At 38.6% G+C, this 21,604-nt stretch overlaps 1 protein-coding gene across 3 annotated transcripts in view; it reads right to left on the bottom strand.

Moving 5' to 3' along the window:
- The window catches only part of LTBP1 (latent transforming growth factor beta binding protein 1), a 192,719-nt gene that overhangs the window by 36,635 nt on the left and 134,480 nt on the right, over positions 1-21,604 (bottom strand). For all 3 annotated transcript variants that reach the window (XM_034428126.3, XM_087883051.1, XM_034428127.3), the window contains 6 exons: positions 14,983-15,078; positions 12,102-12,227; positions 11,234-11,359; positions 9,048-9,167; positions 5,861-5,980; positions 318-440 (listed from right to left, as the gene is read on the bottom strand). In XM_034428126.3, coding sequence (XP_034284017.2) covers positions 318-440; positions 5,861-5,980; positions 9,048-9,167; positions 11,234-11,359; positions 12,102-12,227; positions 14,983-15,078 — 711 coding nt within the window. The remainder of the gene's footprint in view (positions 1-317; positions 441-5,860; positions 5,981-9,047; positions 9,168-11,233; positions 11,360-12,101; positions 12,228-14,982; positions 15,079-21,604) is intronic.

Below are 21,604 nucleotides of genomic sequence, written 5' to 3'. Positions count from 1 at the left end.
CCAGAAACTTCAGCTAGTGCAGAACATGGGACTGCCATGTTATATCTCCTCACAGTTCAAGGTGCTGGCCATTACCTACAGAGCTTGGTGTGGCTCAAAGTCTGAATATCTTAGAATTTCCTAATAGTTTCTGCCTATCCTATTCAATAAATTGTGGGTGCCTGCTAAGTGTCCATTCTTCCCAGGCGACAGTGGCTGTTTTCTGTAGTAGTTCATTTTCTTTAGAATAGCTTCCCATCAGAAATAAGGATGACCATTCTTAATAAACAGCTTTCTTGCCATTAAATAAATCACATAAGTATTAGTCATGTTTTTACCTTCACACTGATCTCCTGCTGGGGAAAGTTGATAACCTTGGCTACAAAGGCATCTGAAAGATCCCTCAAGGTTTTCACACTGGCCATTTGTGCAAAGACTGCTATACTGACATTCATTTACATCTGTGAATACATAAGATATATTTTAAACATTGCATTGTTTACTTAACATGATACAAACATTTTCCATAGAATAAATTGTCATTGACTTCTTTCAATGCAAACTTTAAGACAAATTTCCTTTTATATTCCTCATCCTTTTGCTTCTCCAGTACAGATGGATGAATCTATTAATTTCCATTTATCTGACACTTGCTTTTATTCATTATTTTTAAAGAAATCACAAGAATCAAAGAATTAGAAAACATTTGTGTTATCAGGTTCAATTCCTGGCATGTACAGGGATCCAAACTTGGGCATCATTGATAGATGGGTACCCAGTTCTGCTTCAGTATATTTAGTGAAAGGGAATGTATCATGTCACTGGTAATTAGTTTTATTCTCAAACTTTTTGTTTTCTTAATATTCAACTGGAATTTGCCTTCCAGTAACTTAAATCTGTTATTTAAAGTCTTCTATCCAACGTCAAAGAATTGAGGCCTTTGAACTATGGTGCTGGAGAAGACTCCTGCGAGTCCCTTGGACTGCAAGGCAATCAAACCAGTAAATCCTAGAAGAGATCAACTCTGACTGCTCTTTAGAAGGCCAGATCCTGAAGGTGAAAGTCAAATACTCTGGCCACTTAATGAGAAGGAAAGACTCACTGGAGAAGGGCCTAATGCTGGGAAAGATTGAGGGCAAAAGAAGAAAGGGATGACAGAGAATGAGGTGGCTGGATGGAGTCACAGAAGCAGTCGGCGTGAGCTTAAATGGACTCTGGGGGATGGTAGAGGACAGGAAGGCCTGGAGGAATGTTGTCCATGGGGTCACAATGGGTCGGACATGACTTCACAACTAACAACAACATCCAGGGATAATAGAGAACAGGTCTTGGACTTCTGTGTCATTCTTTCATATTCTTTCTTTTGAAGAATGCTATATGCTCCCTTAAATATCTCTTCTCAAGGCTGCAGTTCCTTTAGTCTCTTTTTATGTTTTTCTAATTTCTTTCACCTTTCTAATTCTCGAATTAGCCTTGCTTCATCCTCTGAATCTAAGATATATATGTACTATGATATATACATTTCTCCAAGTAGATGCATCTGCGTTTGCAAATTTCCTTACTGTACACATATTTTTGCTATTTCCTCTAATATAATACAATTGTATGCATTATTTTTATATACATATACTAGATTGTTTCCATAATTGTTTTTTCAGCTGGCAAAGAGGATCATAACATTTGGAGAAATGAACATTTTAACTTATTCTGTAAAATTCAATCTTGATTTGCTAGGATTTAAAAATATGAAATTTGATAAATTCATATTGAAATAAGGAGTAAACAAATTTCTCTTCTCTTCTTAATCCTAACCCTAATTGTCACATCCAGTCCCTCTGGAAACTTATCAAGTAATAACTGAAGGCTAATTAATTTATACTGGAAAAATGAATTACAATATCCAGTCCCCTTAGACAGGCAAGTCTGTAAACTGTAAAGCTCAGTACTAGAAGAGTTGTATTTAAAAATACATCTTCTACATTTAAAAAATGAAGTACAAGTACTTAAAAATGAACGCAAACTCAATTGGTGCAAATTATTTGGAGGGGCATTTCATCCGGCATAAGAGAGGTTGCACCATTTGGATTTGGCTAGTCTAGAGAAAAGAAGGACTAGGGGGATATGATAGTAATATTCCAGTATTTGAGAGGTTGCCCCAAAAAGGAGGGGATCAACTTATTTTCCAAAGCCCCAGAGGGCAGGACAAGAAACAATGGATGGAAACTAATCAAGGAGAGAAGCAACCTGAAATTAAGGAGAAACTTCCCAACAGTGAGGACCATTAACAGCTTGCCTTCAGAAGTTGTGGGTGCTTCATCAGTGGAGGTTTTTAAGAGACTGGATAGCCACATGTCTGAAATGATACAGGGTCTCCTGCTTGAACAGGGCGTTGGACTAGAAGACCTTGAAGGTCCCTTACAACTCTATTCTATTCTGATTCTGATACTTTATGCTCCTCTCCAGTTTCTCCTTCAACCAGTGGTTAGCTTTGTCTGACTGGTAATTCTGCTCGAAATGTACTCTATGCTCTGATGGCACAGGAAGGGCCTTGAGAGGGCAATCCTGAGCCTTCAAGAGGATACAGCAACACAGGACTTTTGAGGAAAGGGTTCAGTGGGTGCTTTAGCCATCTGGAAATGGTTCACACCACACTACTAATGTTACTCATTAAGTAAGATTTGTTTTGTACTGGAGAATCATAAGAAAGGCAGGTTTGGTGGGTGTCCCACCCCCCAAAAAATGTCCTTGATATTTTATTTTATCAAAGCATTTTTTATTTTGTTTTTAGAAGAGGGGAAAAGTAAGGTTTTATAATGGATGAAAGTATATCAATAGGTGGAAGTTCAGAAAGACTGTAAAAGTATGTCTGCTTAAGATCATAGAAAATGCTGAATAAGCCCCTCAGGATTTGCCAGCGAGTACTAGCACAATGAAAGACTGTACCAAGAAATGCTTGTCTGCTCTGGTTGTCATTTTCAAACGTTTTTGCTTTGAAAGCAGACATCACAGGATAAGATGCCAAAAGCCAGAGTCAGTGCCAGCGTAATAAAATTATCTCTCTCTGCTGCCAGATGCTAAAAGCCATGCAGTAGGATTCTAGACAATACCGGAAAATATAATTTCTTTTAGCTGGATTTTTTTCAGAAAATGATTTCTCATATGTTCTAGCTAATTTATTCAATGATATACATTCAAAAGAAAATAAAGGATAGCTTTCTTTAAAAAAAAATAAGACACACATTTTCTTTGACTTATAAAATATATATACATATAGGAGTAGAGCGTTAAACCTGTGCTGAGCTGACTACATTGATAAGCAATAAGCTTCCATGCTCAATTCAAGGTGCTGGTTTAAAATATAAAGCTCTACATGTCTTGGCACTCAAGTACTTGCAGGTTTGTCTCTCTCAAGGAGACTCAGGACCCCATTCTATATAAAGTCTAGAGGTAGGGACTAGGAGTGATATCTTGCCCTTTCAAGTATATAGGGCCGTGATGGCGAACATATGGCACGCGTGCCAGAGGTGGCACACAGAGCCTTCTTTGTGGGCACACGCGCAGCAACCAGCTACTCTTCCTGGTTCCTGGTCATGCATGCGTGCCAGACAGTTGCTTTCTTCTGAGTTCCAGTGCTCCAGCACATACGTGTGCACACTCTCCAGTTTCAACACTAGACGCATGAAAAGGTTAGCCATCACTGATATAGGGAGGACCCTCTCCTTGCTTGCATTTCACAAAGCGGTGAAAATATCAGCACATCCGGGTTGATAATGGGTTATGAGATCTTATTTTTCCATTCCATAAACTGCCTTGAGTCATGAAAAATCTAACAATATTTGAGATAGACAGATAATGCAGTTTATGTAACCAGACTGAAGGAGCTAAGCCAAGCTCTTGAAATATTTGTCCTTTCACTGTAATATATGAGCCTATGATAGAGCTATGGAAAACTTGAAATGAAATGGGTGTGGAAAGGAGTCGAAGGGTAAAATATATTTCCTTGGTAAACAACGAATTATACTCTTGGCTTCAGTTTATTATTAATGATGCCAAGCAAAGATGTTTTTAGACATATAGGGCCAATGTCAAAAGCATCAACCATGGGCTTCCTCCTCCATTCCTGGATAAACAGTAGCATGACAAGCAAATGACTTGGTGAAAGTGCACACAGATGAAACTGAGCAGGATCAGGGAAATTTCGAATGCAAAAATGCCACAACATTTATTTTGTTATGTCTTGATGTCTGGTTATTATGAAAGATGATAAAGAGAAGCAGGCTGTTATTGTTAGCAGCAGGCCAACATTTCCAAAAATTTAGACCCATTCTGAGGTGCAGACATAATCTGTGCAAGAGTGTCCTATATTTAGTCCTTTATGCACTACAAATCTAATCATCTGCCAGGCAACTAGCCTTATTCTCCAGACCTTTACTGAAGCCCAAAGTCTGATGTCTATCTGACATGGAGCAAGACAAGTAGGAGAATTAACTATATAACAGACTCCATGCTGTCAGACTTACAATGTAGACTGCACACTACATCAAATTTTACAAACTATTATAGGCTTATGCACAAGCGCAAGAATAACATGGGAGCTGCCCTTCACATACGTGCATACATATACATGCCTATATCATACATACATACATACATACACATACATACATACATACATACATACATACATATATCCTACTTTGTTCACCAATACATTTGGACACCAGAAAACTGGACAGACTTTACTTCAAATTTCCCAACTCCAAACTTTCCAATACATTCTACTGAAAACTTGAAATATTTTTAGTTGCCTGCAGTTATTGTGCTTATGGGGTATTTTGTGATGTTTGACTGCTAAATGTTTTAGAACATCATTTATCTTTTAAGGTTTTTAAAGATTAAATTATAAAAGTTATTGTTTGTTCCTATTTTTATTTTTGTGTTCCATGATGATGATGATGATGATGATTTCAACTGTTTTTGTTTATTATGTTATTTTAATATTGTTAAAAGTTTTACTAAAATGAAGGATACAGATTAAATAAAAAACTGCAGTTCCTGGTTGCCTCCTATTTTAGCAGAAATGCAAAAGAATGTATTTGCAAAGCTGAATTCAGGACTAAAATGGACAAGAAAAGTGATTATGTAGGATCAGGGTATGGTTTTTTTTAAATTTTAACCAAGCAATAAAGTTTTTGCCGTCCATTGGCCAATAGCTTCAAAAATAGCACCTCACTAACTTAACAATAATTTAATACAATTTTAATAATATTTTAATCTGTCATTTTAATCTTTTAACTATTTTAATTATTCTTTACTTGTTTTATAACTTGTAAGCCACCTAGGGTCACCTTGTAGGGGTGACGGGCCACATAAAAATTTAATAAATAAACAAGCAAGCCAATCAATCAATCAATCAATCAATCAATCTAGGAAATGGAAAATCTAGATGACTTAAAATTGAGCTAAATTTTCATGCCAATGAACTGGCATGAAAGTGTAACAAAATATGTTAAAGATAATACTGCCTGACATTTTGTAAGTCTTTATCTTAATATTAACTGTTTCAATCAGGCTTATACAGTGTAATTCTTGAATGAGAAAAGTGGCAAAGTCTACCCTTTTCATACCTTTCATACTTTTATGATATAGTTCACAAACCAAACATATGCATAAAACCAAGCATGTTAGGGAAAATATAAGGAAACAACAAGAACACCACCACCTTAGGAAAAACAGTATATCTGAAATGCAAATACTAGGGGAAAATGCCTATATCTCGGAGAAATATGCACAAAAATCTCTTCTATAAACTGAGTTATTTGCACTTTTTATACTGATTTCAACAGAATTTTGGGGGGGGGGAAATCAAGAAAGCATATACCATGACACTTTCCGTTCCATGCTCTGAATCCATCTCTACAAGGGACACATTGGTAAGAACCAGGAGCATTAATGCACTCTGCATCTGGACATGTATGTGGCGCTGAGCATTCATCAATGTCTATGAAAACAAAACATCAGTGAAATGTTTAATGGTAATTAAAGAATAAATGCACATCAAAGCAGTAATAGTATGTATTTGTATTGTAACACAAATGGCATAGGTCCACTGACATATATTATGTAATATTAAGTAGGCTGTGCTTGGCAGTTTGTAGAAAGTGCAAAACATTTTGAATCTGAACAGAGTCAAATTCAAAATATACCATTTTGAGTTTCAAATGTTCCATCTTGATCACAAAACTCTTTTTCAAACTAAGTTCACAGTTAAAGTACCCATTTAGCATTTGAATTTTTCCAATTCAAAACCAGACGATTCCTCTTCAAAACAGTTTACATTCAATTTGCACACTTTTAGTGCTTAAAAACTAGAATTCCAACTTTGTTAATCTATACAGCTTTCACAGTGGTCACAGTCAAGGCACTATTTCTTAATTTAATTCCCATACACTCTAAAAGAATAAAGATTCTTCTTTATTGAAAAAGGATAGTAAATAAGTTAATGGCTGAGTTACTCCCCCGATGCATATATTTACATATATTTACTTCTTACTTATATTTAAAGATTTTAATTTTTTAGGCAAAAAGACATTACTAGAGATTAATGATTACATAAAGCTAAGAAATAAAGATGCTATAAATACATTCTTGACTAAGCAATATTATGTTTACAAATGTCCTATTCTGAAAGCAAGCAGAAGTTTGTCCTTGATGCTTCCTGGGTTTTTTCGGTTTGTATTAGGAAAGAAACTTGAATCTAAGCCCAGTGGCTTAGCAATAATGCAGAGAAAATACATAATAATATAGTTGCCCCATGGCTATTAAACTATAGCCTTACTAGTTAAACCCCACTTGCATCTCCCACAACTCATCTCCACTACGATTTTTGTACAAAGCATAATTTACCTTGCAGCAAAGAGACTTATACAATTACACACAATTCGAGAACAGATTAAGAGGGACAATGGGGAATGTCATGAATGAGAAACACCAATAAGGAACAAGTAGTTACTGTCTAGGATAGAGAAGGCAGGTAATTCCAAGCAAAGCTATGGGCAAACAATATGAAGGATAACTTCACATCTGCAATTTACTGCAAGAAGAATGGTCTATCAGCAACTCAGCAAACCCAGTGGTATATTGTGCCTGACTTGCAATGTCAGCTGTCTCAATCAATTATCAGGGAGAGACTAAACTCCTCACTGATTCATTATTTAATGCCTTTGTTATGCTTCTCCAATAAAGCTGTAGGTTGTCTCAGTGTATTTCTTGGTGTCCAGCTCTCCACTTCTCCTATTATAAGTGTAATGGCAACATTTCCACAATTTTCATATCTACACCCTATAGGCACAATACATTTTAAAATCCATTTTAAAGCTATTTGAACTAGAAATGATAAGTTTAAATGATTAATATATTGATAAAATGATATGCTGTAGGTAAGGACAATAAAAATATGAAGTCTTCAAGTAAATTTACATTGATTTCCTATTCAAAACCAGGAAACTTCATGCCAAAAACCAATTTCACATGTTTTTTTGGTTAGATGTTTTGTTTCTTTGAAGTTGATTTTTTTCTGCCAGTGTTTTGTTCCAACTACAAATGGATTTTTTTGGTATGTAATTCTTGCTATTACATAACCCTAAAGTAATTACCTTCATTGGAAATAGCAACCTTATAAGCAATTTCAGGACAGAAGATTAACAAATTAAAAAGATAATGTGTTTCCTAAGGCAAAGCCATTCAATTGTTTATGGTTTTATAGAGTTTAGAGAATAAATGAAATCTATCCCCAAAACACAGATAGCACTGAGGCTACTGATATTGTTGGCTGCCATCCATGCTGATTCTGGAAGATCTGCAACTTGATTTTGTAGGTGTGTCTCATGTTGTCCATTAGGCTCTCAGTCCTTCCAGAATTTTAATAGATTAAAAAACAAAACAAGAAGACCTTAGAAGATTGGCAAGCTTTCAAAAAGAATACTGGTTCCAGAATTACTTTGAAAGAATTGGCCCTGGAGGCATTCTTCAAAAGTAAAAATGGCTGGTAGCTACATCCTAATACTTTATTTTGAACTATCTCCAACTACCCAGGAAAAAGGGAAAGAAAAACTGAGGCTATAGGAGCTAAGGAGTATTCTGATATGGACTATACCCATGATGACGAACCTATGGCACGTGTGTCACAGGTGGCACGTGGAGCCATATCTGTGGGCACGTGAGTGTTGCCCTAGCTCAGCTCCACCGTACATGCACACACCGGCCAGCTGATTTTCAGGCCTTCCAGGCCCACCAGAAGTCGGGAAATGGGCTGTTTCTGGCCTCCGGAGGGCCTCCAGGGGGTGGTGGGAAAGGCCTTTTTCGCCCTTCCCAAGCTCTTAGAAAGCCTCTGGAGCCTGGGGAGGGTGAAAAATGGACCTTGAGGGCCCACCAGAAGTCAGGAAATGGGCCATTTCCAGCCTCTGGAGGGTCTCTGGGGGTGGTGGGGAAGGCTGTTTTCGCCCTCGCCAGGCTCCAAGAAAGCATCTGGAGCCTGGGGAGGGCGAAAAATGGGCCTACCGGGCCAATGGTACCATTGTGTGCCAAAAGCGGGGGGAGCAGGGGGGGTCGCACGCACATGCACGGGGCACATTGAATTATGCGTGTGGGCACGCACGGGCACGACCACCCTGCATTCCCCCCGCTTTTGGCACGTGACGGCAAAAAGGTTAGCCATCACTGGACTATACAATCCTTATGGGTTAGCATGTGGAAAGGAGAGGCAAAGGTTGCTTTGCTTGTACTACTCTCAATAGCATATGGTCTATATTTGTGTTAGCTGAAGGGAGGAAAGTGAAGAAATATGTGCTGCAGAGCAAATTCAGTCCTTTCTGTACTTCCATTGAAATGTTCCAGGCGAGTAGGTAACAGAGGGATTATGATGTCCTGGTACATGTTTCATTATGTTTTTGTCATCTTGGCTAGTTGCGGACACTTCTAATGGCTTGACACCCTCCCCCCCCCAAAGAATTATAACATAGTTAAAGCTAAGTAGTTGGGAAATGTGTTTAAGAGACATTAAAACTCACCTTCACACTGGCCCCATCTGTTCATCTGGAATCCCCTGTCACATTCACATTTATATGAACCAATGGTGTTTACACAGAGTCCATCTCCACAGGTATCAGACCTGGCACATTCATCAACATCTAAAAATCCAATTTTGAGATAATTTTAATACAAACATTAAGTAAAAAATACAGCAGTTTAGATAGATAGATAGATAGATAGATAGATAGATAGATAGATAGATAGATAGATATAGATAGATGATAGACAGACGGACAAGACAGACAGACAAATACCACTCACAGAATACTAAATCCATAGATTACTTTAGATCTTAATTCAAAAGATCTAAAAGATCTTTTTAAATTCAAAAGCACTAAGTCCTTGCAAAACTATCATCATGTGTTAATATTACCTAACTCATGGGTCTGTACTGCAATATCCCCAATTTGTACAAGCCTTTTTTTGCTGCTTGGGTATCAACAGAAGTTGCTGTAACTGAGATCTATGAAAAATGCTCTTTATTTAGGCAGAGGTATATAGATATACTGTACATCTATATATCTCTATAATTATATAGATGTCAATAACTCATCAGAGTTTCAGACTTTTCCAGCATATCCAGAAATGTCAAGCAATGAACCTGGGACTTTCATATACCAAGAATATGATCTACCATTAAGGCATGGGTGAAATGCTACTGGTTCGCACCGGTTTGGGCAAATCAGTAGTAATAAAAGCTACAGGTTTGGGCGAATCGGTATTTCCAACAATCAGCTGTGCCGCGCAATTTTACATTCGCTAGAAAGCAGGAAATCCTGCTTTCTAGCGAATCTAAATCACGCACTACAGCTGTCCCCCCCGCTGTTCTACTTACCTTCAAAAGGCTTCTTTTTCCACGCAAAGCGTGCCTTTGGTGTGCACTGTGCATGTGCGTGCACAGAGTACACTGCACATGCATTTGGTGTGCACTGCACATGCACATGTGCGCAGCACACATTTGGTGCGCACCGCGCATGCGTGGGCAATAAACCAGTGGCAACCCACGGAGGATTTCACCACTGCATTAAGGTACATCTTCATTCTCTCTCTCTATTTTTTATTTAGTATGCTTCCTACATGAGACAGATAGGAGAAATTTACCACCTTTATAAAAAATAAATTTGACTCCAGATGTTGTTGACTATATTGCTCATACTTGCTCTATCATTATTTTGATATTTCTCATTATCCCTCTTTTGTGTTACTTTGTACACAGAGACAAACAGAAATAGTATCAGTAGAGAGAGAAAAATGACTTCAGTTCAGAATGATTGGATTATACTTGCGAGGGAAAACAATGCCAAAATAAGATACAAAAATAGTCATATCTTGTTACATCAACATATACTATATATATTAATGTCCATATTAGGCATCCATTATTCAAAGTGATTGTGTCTTTGTAGAAACAGGATGAAAGAAATATTCCAACTTTGTTGTTTTATATAGAGAATTTAACCATAATAACTGGGACAGATGGTTGTTTCAGGTCTAGCATGTAAAAAAACCGCAATATTAAACACAGATAATTTGTACTGCAATTTCTGGCAAGTGCTTGATCAGTGTTCAAAATAACTTTTCCCAGGAAATGTAATTTTGATTTTGGGGATCTGGGAGCATCTCTCTTTCTGTATTATTCCTTACCATCCTGAGTAATGTATCCCCAAATGAATAACCAGAGTTTGAAAGAATAGGTTCAAATACATTCTCAAGAACCATTTCAGCACATTATATAGATATCTGAAATGAACCAATGATTACAGTAAACATTGTTCTTGCCATTTAGAAATTATATTAACTTTCGAGTCTACCCAAGAAAATACTTTGTTTAGAACCCCCATTCTCTCTATTCTTGTGCTTCAGACATTAGCATAGTTCTTATACCAACATTATATTGTCAAGGAAGTACAATTGTCCAAATATATATTTGAAATCTGTATTGTGAACAATAATTTTCCCTCTGTAACTGTGATCAAATATTAAATACCGCTATAGTATGGGGTATGGCATTGTGCGGTATTTTTTAGGAATGCATCTATTCAATCAAATTGTTTCCTTAATCAATCTAACTTGTTTTCAATCACACGAATATATTTCCAATTCATGCTTTTGATCATTAGCTGTAAGGATTAAGAAACTGCCTCATATAAAGCTCAGTAATTACCAATACAATCTGTTCCTTGTTCATTGGCCATGAACCCGGCCCGGCAAATACACAGGAAGCTTCCTTCTGTATTTTCACAACGCCCAAGGGAGCAGAGATGAGGAGTCTGAGAACATTCATTAATATCTGTAAAAGAAATAAAAATATATGAAGACTCAAAAACACCCCATACTCTTACACTAGCATCGCTTCACTTCCCCTAATGTACTTAAGCACCTACTGATTTTTTTTTTTTAAATCTTCAAATAGGTTTACATAATAAGATTTTATATAAAATTTGATTTAAAAACATAATTACCAGCTTTAAGCTTCAGAGCATTAAATTTTTTGGACATGAAATCTACATTTGCTGATCTTTTAGATGGAACATTATATATTTATGAATATGAGGAACAAACATTGTATACACTAAGTTTATGCAATCTTTTAGAAATCAGGAGGTAAAGATTACTCTATTTTACTTATATAGATTTAATGTTAGATTATATGATGAGTTTAGATATTGAGTTATATTTTTTGCAAATATCCTAGTAAATCTATCATAAGATTGCTTAGGTTTGTATTAGGATTCCAAAATCTTAAATTATTAAATTCTTGAGTGATTTAAGAAACTTCAATTTTCCTCACTTAAATGCGTAAATCAAATTATAATTTTGTGTCTATAAAGGAAATAAACAAACCAAGCATGTCATATATAGAAACTCAGGGAAGGATGAGGGGAAAATAAATTTTAACTTGCATTATGTGCCCAAAAGAGAAGAAACATTCTTATTTAGTATAGTCACAACACAGAAATAAATAGTAGTATTTTTTCAGGACCTTCTCACATGCATCATGTTAGCAACTGAGATCATGGAACATAGATTACCAGAACATTTTGTTTGTTGATCATTAAGCCTATATCCATCATAGCATAAGCAGGTGTATCCCACGGGCAAGTTAATACAATGTCCTTGTCCACAGATGTCTGGGTTCACTGTACACTCATTGATTTCTAAATGAAGGGAAAATACTTGTAGTAAACCATTTGAAACATTTTATCATATAATCAATTTTAAAAGGATTAAAAAAAACACAGAGACTAACTAGGGTCAATTTGGATTTTAAAAAATAATTCCACAGCAAAGTGGAACATAATATAAGCATCTAGGTAAATTCATGTAAAGGTCTTTTTTCCTGTTGTTGCATTTACACATAATGTACTGATAGATGCACTCAACTACAGTTATTGTGCACCTTTAAAAAACCTCATTGACCATGTTGGAAAAGTCCAATTTGTACTTCTAGCTATGAGGTCACTATGATTTAACACTATGATTTAACACTGACATGATGGCATGATGCCATAATTAATTAAATTACAGTATCAGTAGAGGTTTGGGGCTGCAAATTTTGCCCAAAGAGCTTCTTGCTATGGCAACTTCCTGCTATTGGCAAAAGGAAAGTATGCTGCCTAGGAGAACTATGAAAATTTTCCTCATAACAACCTAACATAATTACCTCAGCTTTCACTTTTTTATTTTCTCCTCTGGAGAAAATTCTGGGCAAGAGTAGTGTGCAATGAAGCCAGGATGTCTGGCAATGTTTTGCTGTTGTGCTTTCTAGATGGAGTAACTCTATTTCTTATTCAAGATGCCCCACCCTATTGTGAGATATCAAATTGAAACAGAAAAGAATTGCACAGGCTATGGGCCCAGCCACAGCCCAGCGGCACTAGTAATGCAAAGTTGAATTAAAGGTGCACATGAACATTGTGACTGTTGGTTTGACAAATTTGCTCTAATTCATTCATTATACTCTTCACATGCAAGATGGATGATGTTTGGCCTTGGATAAACATCTGGAGGAAAAAATATCTACAGCTGAAAAAGAGCCAAGCCTATGAAATGTGTGTATTGAGGATGTCATGAAAAAAGTCCCCATAATTTATTTACATGTATAGTAGTGGAAAATAGAATAGAATAACAGAGTTGGAAGGCATCTTGGAGGTCTTCTAGTCCAACCCCCTGCTTAGGCAGGAAACCCTACACTACTTCAGACAAATGGTTATCCAACTGCTTCTTAAAAACTTCCAGTGTTGGAGCATTCACAACTTCTGGAGGCAAGTTGTTCCACTGATTAATTTCTCCTTAGTTCTAAGTTGCTTCTCCCTTTGATTAGTTTCCACCCGTTGCTTCTTGTCCTGCCCTCAGATGCTTTGGAGAATAGCTTGACTCCCTCTTCTTTGTGGCAGTCCCTGAGATATTGGAACACCGCTATAATGTCTCCCCTAGTCCTTCTTTTCATTAAACTAGACATACCCAGTTCCTGCAACCATTCTTCATATGTTTTAGCCTCCAGTCCCCTAATTATCTTTGTTGCTCTTCTCTGCACTCTTTCTAGAGTCTCAACATCTTTTTTACATTGTGGTGACCAAAACTGGATGCAGTATTCCCAGTATGGCCTTACCAAGGCATTATAAAGTGGTATTAATACTTCACGTGATCTTGATTCTATCCCTTTGTTTATGCAGCCTAGAACTGTGTTGGCTTTTTTGGCAGCTGCTGCACAGTGTTGGCTCATAATTAAATGGTTGTTCACTAGGACTCCAAGATAGGAATCCAAAATAGACAGGTTGTCTAGAATATGTAAGCCCAAACCACTCAAATACATGTATTTGTTTGTGTGTGTGTGTGTGTGTGTGTGTGTGTGTGTGTGTGTGTGTGTTGTGTGTTTACAGGTGGTCCTTAACTTATGACCATAACTGACCCTGGCAATTATGGTCATAAGTCATGACAGTTGTAATTACATGATTGGACTCTTCTTATGACCTTTTCCGCAACAGTACCAAAGCAAGTGGTGTGGTTATAAAATGAATGCTGTGGTCATTAAGTGAATACTGTGGTCATTAAATGGACCCATTGTTCACCATGGGGTGGTTTCTTTTTTCAAAAAATCAAAAGTAAATACAGTTTTCCAGAAAAAATATCAAAAATTGCAGTCATGTGGGATGTTGTAAATGGCCATAAATGCAGATTGGTTTCCAAGTACCCAAAATGCAGTAACATGATGGCACAAGGGGTCTGGCTTGGTCGAAAGTAGTTTTGGGGGATCTGTTGTAAGTTCAAATGATCACTAAGGGACTGGTCATAAGTTGAGAAACCAACACGCAAACCATTACATATGAATTGAACATGGTCCTTAATAAACTTTAATTTTCTGATTTGTGATTTTTATACTTTATTTAATTAAACATCAAATTTAGGTAATAATTATCCAGCTGTTCACTTTAGAAGCATGTTGTCCTAGGCACTAAAGGACAATGAGGCTTTGTGAAATCTTAGGACAGAATAAGAGTATGAAACTTTCTGTACCATTTTGTTACATGCATATGGTAATAAGTAATTTATAGTAATATGCTAATGAACATCTGCACTGCAATGCAAGTCCCAATTCCTTGAGATGAATATTAAAATGAACTACACTGGTAGATATGCATTTTTAAAGGACAAACCTGAAACCTCTCAAACAGAATAACTGCAGCTGATACATAAACTTGTGAAATCATTCCAGAATGCAAGAACTAGCAGGAAACTTGATCTCCCCATCTAAATCCTTCAATATATTGAAACACATTCTGTCCACCTACAAATGAACCCTGTGGGTTCATTATTTTCTTCTGCTGCTCTGTACTTTCTAAGATGCGATAACATTCCATTGGTTGTTGTAATATGTACCAATTCGTACCACCAATGATTTTTGCATCATACCTGTAACTTGAGTTGGTGCTATCACTTGACTAGCACTTGAAGTGGAGACATCTGGTCCAACTTCTACAGGCAGCGGAGGAGAGGTTTTCTCCACCACTATTGAGTGAAAGAAAAGTATTTCTATATGAGATAGGCATCTCTAAAAATATAGACAGCTTACTGCATTAAGAACCAATGTAAATGTACAAATATCCACTTCATATGTTAACAGTTTTAACAATGCATGTTAAAAGCAGCCACCAATTTTTTTCCAAATCATAAAATTGAAGTAACAAAGAATCATCTAACTCATACTGCTAACTGCAGAGTATCTCTAACCTCAGAGATATACAGAGTACATGTAAGATTCCAGATGGTATTAGAGTTTTAACATGAACATCCAGGCATAGTTATTAATAGTTAAAAATTCCTAAAACTTGTCTTAAAGAAATCTATTCTAAATTTGAACCTTTACTACAGTTTACCCAATACATGGCAATATATTGAATGATGTGCAGTACATATAACTGAAGAAAGCATGACAATCAACTTCATTGCTTAAACATAGCTGGAAAAAGATGTTTGCAGCAGAAATGCTAGGCATCACCTTCTAATAATGCTTTTTATTGATATTGGGGTAACAGACAGACCCCACATTCAAATAGATATAAGTGTGTCTTCCAATACCTCTGTAATTCAATATACTTTTTAAATATGCATATGCAGATTTGTATGCTGATACACCTGCTTTGTTCTTGCATATCCGACTGGCCCGTGCCAGTCGGGCTTCAGGGCGGGTTACAGCACGGAAACGGCATTGATCGCATTGGTTGATGATCTCTGGAGGGCTCGGGACAGGGGTTGCTCCTCTGTCCTGGTCCTCCTAGATCTCTCAGTGGTTTTTGATACCATCGATCATGGTATCATGCTGCGTCGGCTGGAGGGGGTGGGAGTGGGGGGCACCGTGCTACGGTGGTTCTCCTCCTTCCTCTCTGACCGCACGCAGTCTGTGTTGACGGGGGGGCAGAGGTCGACCTCGAGGTTCCTCACTTGCGGGTGCCACAAGGGTCAGTCCTCTCGCCCCTTCTGTTTAACATTTATGTGAAGCCGCTGGGTGAGATCATCCGTGGTTTTGGGGTGAAGTGTCAACTGTATGCCGATGACACACAGTTGTACATTTCAACCCCACACCACCCCAATAATGCCCTTGACATGATGTTCCGCTGTCTGGAGGCCGTGCGGATCTGGATGGGGAGGAACAGGCTCAGACTCAACCCCTCAAAGACTGAGTGGCTGTGGCTCCCGACGGCCCGATATAGCCAGCTAACACCATTGCTGGCTATTGGGGATGAGATCTTATCCCCCTCAGAGAGGGCTGGCTATTGGGGGCGAATCATTGACCCCCACGGAAGGGGCTCGTAACTTGGGCATCCTCCTGGATTCACGGCTGTCTTTAGAAGAGCACTTGACGGCCGTGACCGGGAGGATTTTTCATCAGGTTCGCCTGATTCGCCAGTTGCGTCCCTTTCTGGATCGGGACTCGTTACGCACAGTCACTCATGCCCTCGTCACCTCTCATCTGGACTATTGTAATGCTCTCTACATGGGGCTCCCCTTGAGGTGCACCCGGAGGCTCCAACTGGCGCAGAGTGCGGCCGCGCGGGTGGTTATGGGAGCAACATGGAGCTCCCACGTAACACCTCTCCTGCGCGAGCTGCACTGGCTCCCGGTGGTCTTCCGGGTGCGCTTCAAGGTTCTGGTTACCACCTTTAAAGCACTCCATGGCTTAGGACCTGGTTATCTACGGGACCGCCTACTACCACCAACAGCCTCCCACCGACCAGTACGCTCCCACAGAGAAGGGCTCCTCCAGGTGCCGTCGCCCAAACAATGTCGGCTGTCGGCCCCTAGGGGGAGAGCCTTCTCTGTGGGGGCACCGACGATCTGGAATGAGCTCCCCCCAGAGATACGGAGGATCCCGGATCTGCGCACCTTCCGCCGCGAGTTGAAGACGCTTTTATTTCATCAAGCGGGCCTCGCCTAAATCTTCTCCCTTTTAAATGTAAATTTTTAATTTTTAATGTATTTTAAAATTAGGGGTATTTTAAATTATGGGTATTAATTCAGCCAAATTTATTTAATTCATTTTTATTCGATTTTAAATTTTGTATATTTATGTGTTTTATTTCATGGCTGTACACCGCCCTGAGTCCTTCGGGAGTAGGGCGGTATAGAAATTCGATAAATAAATAAATAAATAAATAAAATAAATAAAACAGACACGTATTTGCCTGGCCATGAAAAGGCAGAATAAATGGCCTCTGATGAATTTTGTAACACAAAAACAATGTACCATATAGCAGGTTTTAAGCATTAAATTACAGATAGGAAATATTGCACTGTTTCTAATCTTCATTAGACAGCATATCCTATTATTGACTAATATTGTCAATAAAATCCAAATTATCCACTCTAGTGTCTTGCGCAATAACTGGGATATTTATCACCATCCAATATTTATTTCAATCCATAGGATCTATAATTTGTAGAAATGCTAGAGAATTGATCACAGTTCCCTTACAAGTAGAAACTAGTAACTTTTTAACATCAAAAAAATTGATGTAAAAAATCATTTATAACAAAAATAATCTTCATCTTTTAATACAGAGATAATACAACACACCTTTCTGTAAATTTAAACAATAACATCAATTTATAAAATATCTTTTTGTCACTTTTGTTTTGTTACTCCTTCTCCCTTTTATGTTAGCTTGTATTTTAACATTTGATACTGAAAATAAAGACATTATTTTAAAAAAGCAAAACAAGTAGAAATTATTAACTTTTTGGACTCAGCTTCTGCAACATGTTATAATATAAGCAGGATAAGAGTATACTAGAGTAAATCTTGATTTAAACGACTAGTTGGGGACAATCATGTTCATTCAATATGGATTTAAGTTATTTGGGTAAATTTATATTATTCACATAATTATATAAATCACATCAGCTGTCTGGATTACATTCTAATTTACTATCCTTGCCACTGAATGCAGTTGAAGTCAGGTTTTCCAGTTAAATATGAAAGCTGATCAGTTTTATTGTATTACAAAAAACTACATTAAAGTACACTACAAAGCACTTTTTGTACATGAAGCCCTGGTGACACAGTGGTTAGAATGCAGTATTGCAGGCTAACTCTGCCCACAGTCTGGAGTTCGATCCTGACCAGCTCAAGGTTAACTTAGTCTTCCATCCTTCCAAAGTTAGTAAAATGAGGATCCAAATTGTTGGGGGCAATTATTGGTAAACTATTCAGAGAATACTGTAAAGCATTATATGGTGATATATATGTTGAAGTGCTATTGCTATTGCTATATTGCTTTTTGTATATTCACAGAGTGCAACAGTTGGAATCCATTTAACAATCACATATTTCTGTTCATTGATTCAAGTGCATAACATCTGAGTTAAAATAGATATGAATAACTCTACATATATATTCCATTTTTGTGCAAATAAATCTTTCTTCGTTGAGTTTTCTATGCAATGATTAATCCCATGTATCTATTCTAGATAGTTATATATTAAGAATGTCATTTGTTTCTGAGAATTTTGTTAAAGTTGTTGTTTTTGTTAGTTGTGAAATCATGTCCGACCCATTGCGACCCCATGGACTACGTTCCTCCAGGCCTTCCTGTCCTCTACCATCCCCCGGAGTCCATTTAAGCTCACGCCGACTGCTTCAGTGACTCTATCCAGCCACCTCATTCTCTGTCGTCCCCTTCTTCTTTTGCTCTCAATCTTTCCCAGCATTAGGCTCTTCTCCAGTGAGTCCTTCCTTCTCATCAGGTGGCCAAAGTATTTGAGTTTCATCTTCAGGATCTGGCCTTCTAAAGAGCAGTCCAGGTTGATCTCCTCTAGGACTGACCGGTTTGATCGCCTTGCAGTCCAAGGGACTCGCAGGAGTCTTCTCCAGCAATTGTTAACATTGCTTTATCATAAGCATTGGGGACTGAAAAGATTGTTCTCTTGAACAACAATGCCAACTATCTGACTCATCTCCACCAAAGAAAGCATCAATTGGTCAAGTGGAAATTTCTCAAGATGAATTCTGCAAATTCCATTCTAATTAGAGTAAATACTATTCTAGCAGTTCCATTTAATTTAGAGATGGATGCAGTGCAGAAATCTTGCACTGAAACATGTCACTTTTGCAGCAACTCAAAAGCATAATAGCAAAATATAATCTGCCATATAACCAATTTAATAACATACTGGGACAGATCAGAATGGCTGGGAAAGCTATTAAAGAAAATATCAGCTTGGATGCAGAGATTCAAAATATCAACAAAACTGCTGGACCACATCTGAACCAAATAACATTAGATCTAAAATCCAAGTTTCAATACAGGTGTATAGTTCATTGGTCATGTTGTGGCTCAGTTACCTGAGCCTGTGTCATCGGCAGGAGAGGACTCCGAGAGTGAAGGAGAGGAGTTGGCAAGGCCTCCTTCTCCAGGACCCTCCTCTCTGGCAATGCCTTCGGTGTCCACCAAAGGGCAAGAGATAGGGCCGGGGCCAAGCATGTCCACGCAGCCACAGGTGGACAGTGATGAGGGTAATGAGTCTTGGCTGGATCCTTGGCAGCGTTGCAGAGATAAGCGCGCACAACAGAAGAAAAGGCGTGCCAGAGATTAGGCTGAGTCACTGGACCCCACCCCACAGGATATAAAAGGGGATGAGGTGGCAATTTAGACTCTGTGACGGACAAAACTACTATCGAGTCACATTGCATCTTTGGAAACAACATTATCGGCCTTGGATTTATTTTACAAACTGGACAATTCTTGACTGTGGGTATTTTGTTTATTGAGTAAAAGTTCTTGGCAAGCAGCTACTGGGTTGCTGCCAAGCGTCTTATCGGAAGAATTGGTTGTCTGCCAGTTTATTTAACTCCCGGCTGTCTGTTTGTGTGTGTGTGTGAGACAGGGACAGAACAGGTCAGTAGAATGGTTTTTAGTATGCCAACTTCCATTAAAAAAAAAGAATGAATGTGTTTTAATTTTTAAAAATTCAGTTGAAACAGTGAAGAAGATGTCACAGGCACATTAGCCTATCTTGCAAGTCAAGGGTAGAGTGCAGCCTTAGGTTAATAAATAATGATAGTATTTATCAGTGTAGACCAAAGACTTCCTGCAATTAACATTAACATAAAAGGTAGAAGGAATTAACCATAGAAGTCCACAAGTCTTCAAGTTGCCATGGTTGGAGACCCCTGCTTTAGTTCACAACCCTGGCAACCCTCCTATCCCAAGCTCTGAAGTGTACCTAGGAGCACAATCTTACTAATTAGATCAGTAACAGTAACAGAGTTGGGACTTTGGAGGTCATCTAGTCCAACCCCTGCTCACGCAGGAGACCTATGCTAGGGATTCAAACTGCCGAACTGCTGACCTTCGACAAGCTCTGTGTCTTAGCCACTGAGCCATCTAATCAAGTTATGATGCAAGTCTGCTAACTTTTTGACATCAATCAAATTGACTAGATGACAATCAGCCAAGATTGACAACAGTCAAAATCGACTAGGTAGGTGCCTGATGAGTTTCATGTAAACTTTAAAATTAATATAGAAATCAGACAAAACAAACTAAGCTTTGGAAAGCAGGAAATAAGAATAAACAAACATAGATCTGCTCACATCTAGTGGTTTAGATGTCTTCAAAAAGATTAGCTAAATTCAGAGAGATGTATCAGTGACAAAGAAATGCAACTCCAGCCGCCAGAAATCAAAAGAATTGTAGAGTTCATCAGTGGTGGGATTCAATTTTTTTTACTACCGGATCTGTGGGCGTGGCATGACTTGGTGGGCATGGCAGGGGACGGATACTGTAAAATCTCCATTCCCTCCCTACTCCAGGGGAAGGTTACTGCAAAATCCCCATTTCCTTCCGATCAGCTGGGACTCGGGAGGCAGAGAATAGATGGGGGTGGGGCCAGTCAGAATGGTATTTACCGGTTCTCCAAACACTCTGCCTTCTGAATCCCAATTGATCGGGAGGAAATGGGGATTTTGCAGTAAACTTCCCCTGGAGTAGGGAGGGAATGGAGATTTTACAGTATCCTTCCCCTGCCACGCCCACCAAGCCATGCCACACCCACCAAGCCACACCCACAGAACCGGTAGTAAAATATTTTGAAACCCACCACTGCAGGTAATCCTGAACTGACGACCAAAATTGAGCCAAACATGTATGTTGTTAAGTGTTGTGGCTCCGTTGTCTGAGCCTGGGCTATCGACAGATGCAGACTCTGAGAGTGAGGGGGAGGAGTTGGCAAGGCCTCCCTCTCCAGGACCCTCCTCTCTGGCAATGCCTCCGGAGGACACCGAAGGCCAAACGATAGGCTCAGAGCCAAGCACGTCCCCGCACCCACAGGTCGACAGCGACGAGGAAAATAAGTGCTGGCTGGACCCTCACCAGAGGCGCAGGGAGAAACGTGCGCAGCAGAGGGGAAGGCGTGCCAGAGATTAGCTGAGTCACTGGACCACACCCCACAGGCTATAAAAAGGAGTGTGGTGGCCATTTGGACTCTGTGACGGACAAAGCTAATCTCTGGCGAGGCACTTTGCACCTTCGGACAC

This window comes from Pantherophis guttatus, chromosome 1, assembly GCF_059756535.1.
Source record: "Pantherophis guttatus breed Tessera chromosome 1, ASM5975653v1, whole genome shotgun sequence".
Lineage (NCBI taxonomy): Eukaryota > Metazoa > Chordata > Lepidosauria > Squamata > Colubridae > Pantherophis > Pantherophis guttatus.
The sequence above is the reverse complement of the archived record's forward strand: the minus strand, read 5'-3'. Positions and strand labels throughout refer to the sequence as shown.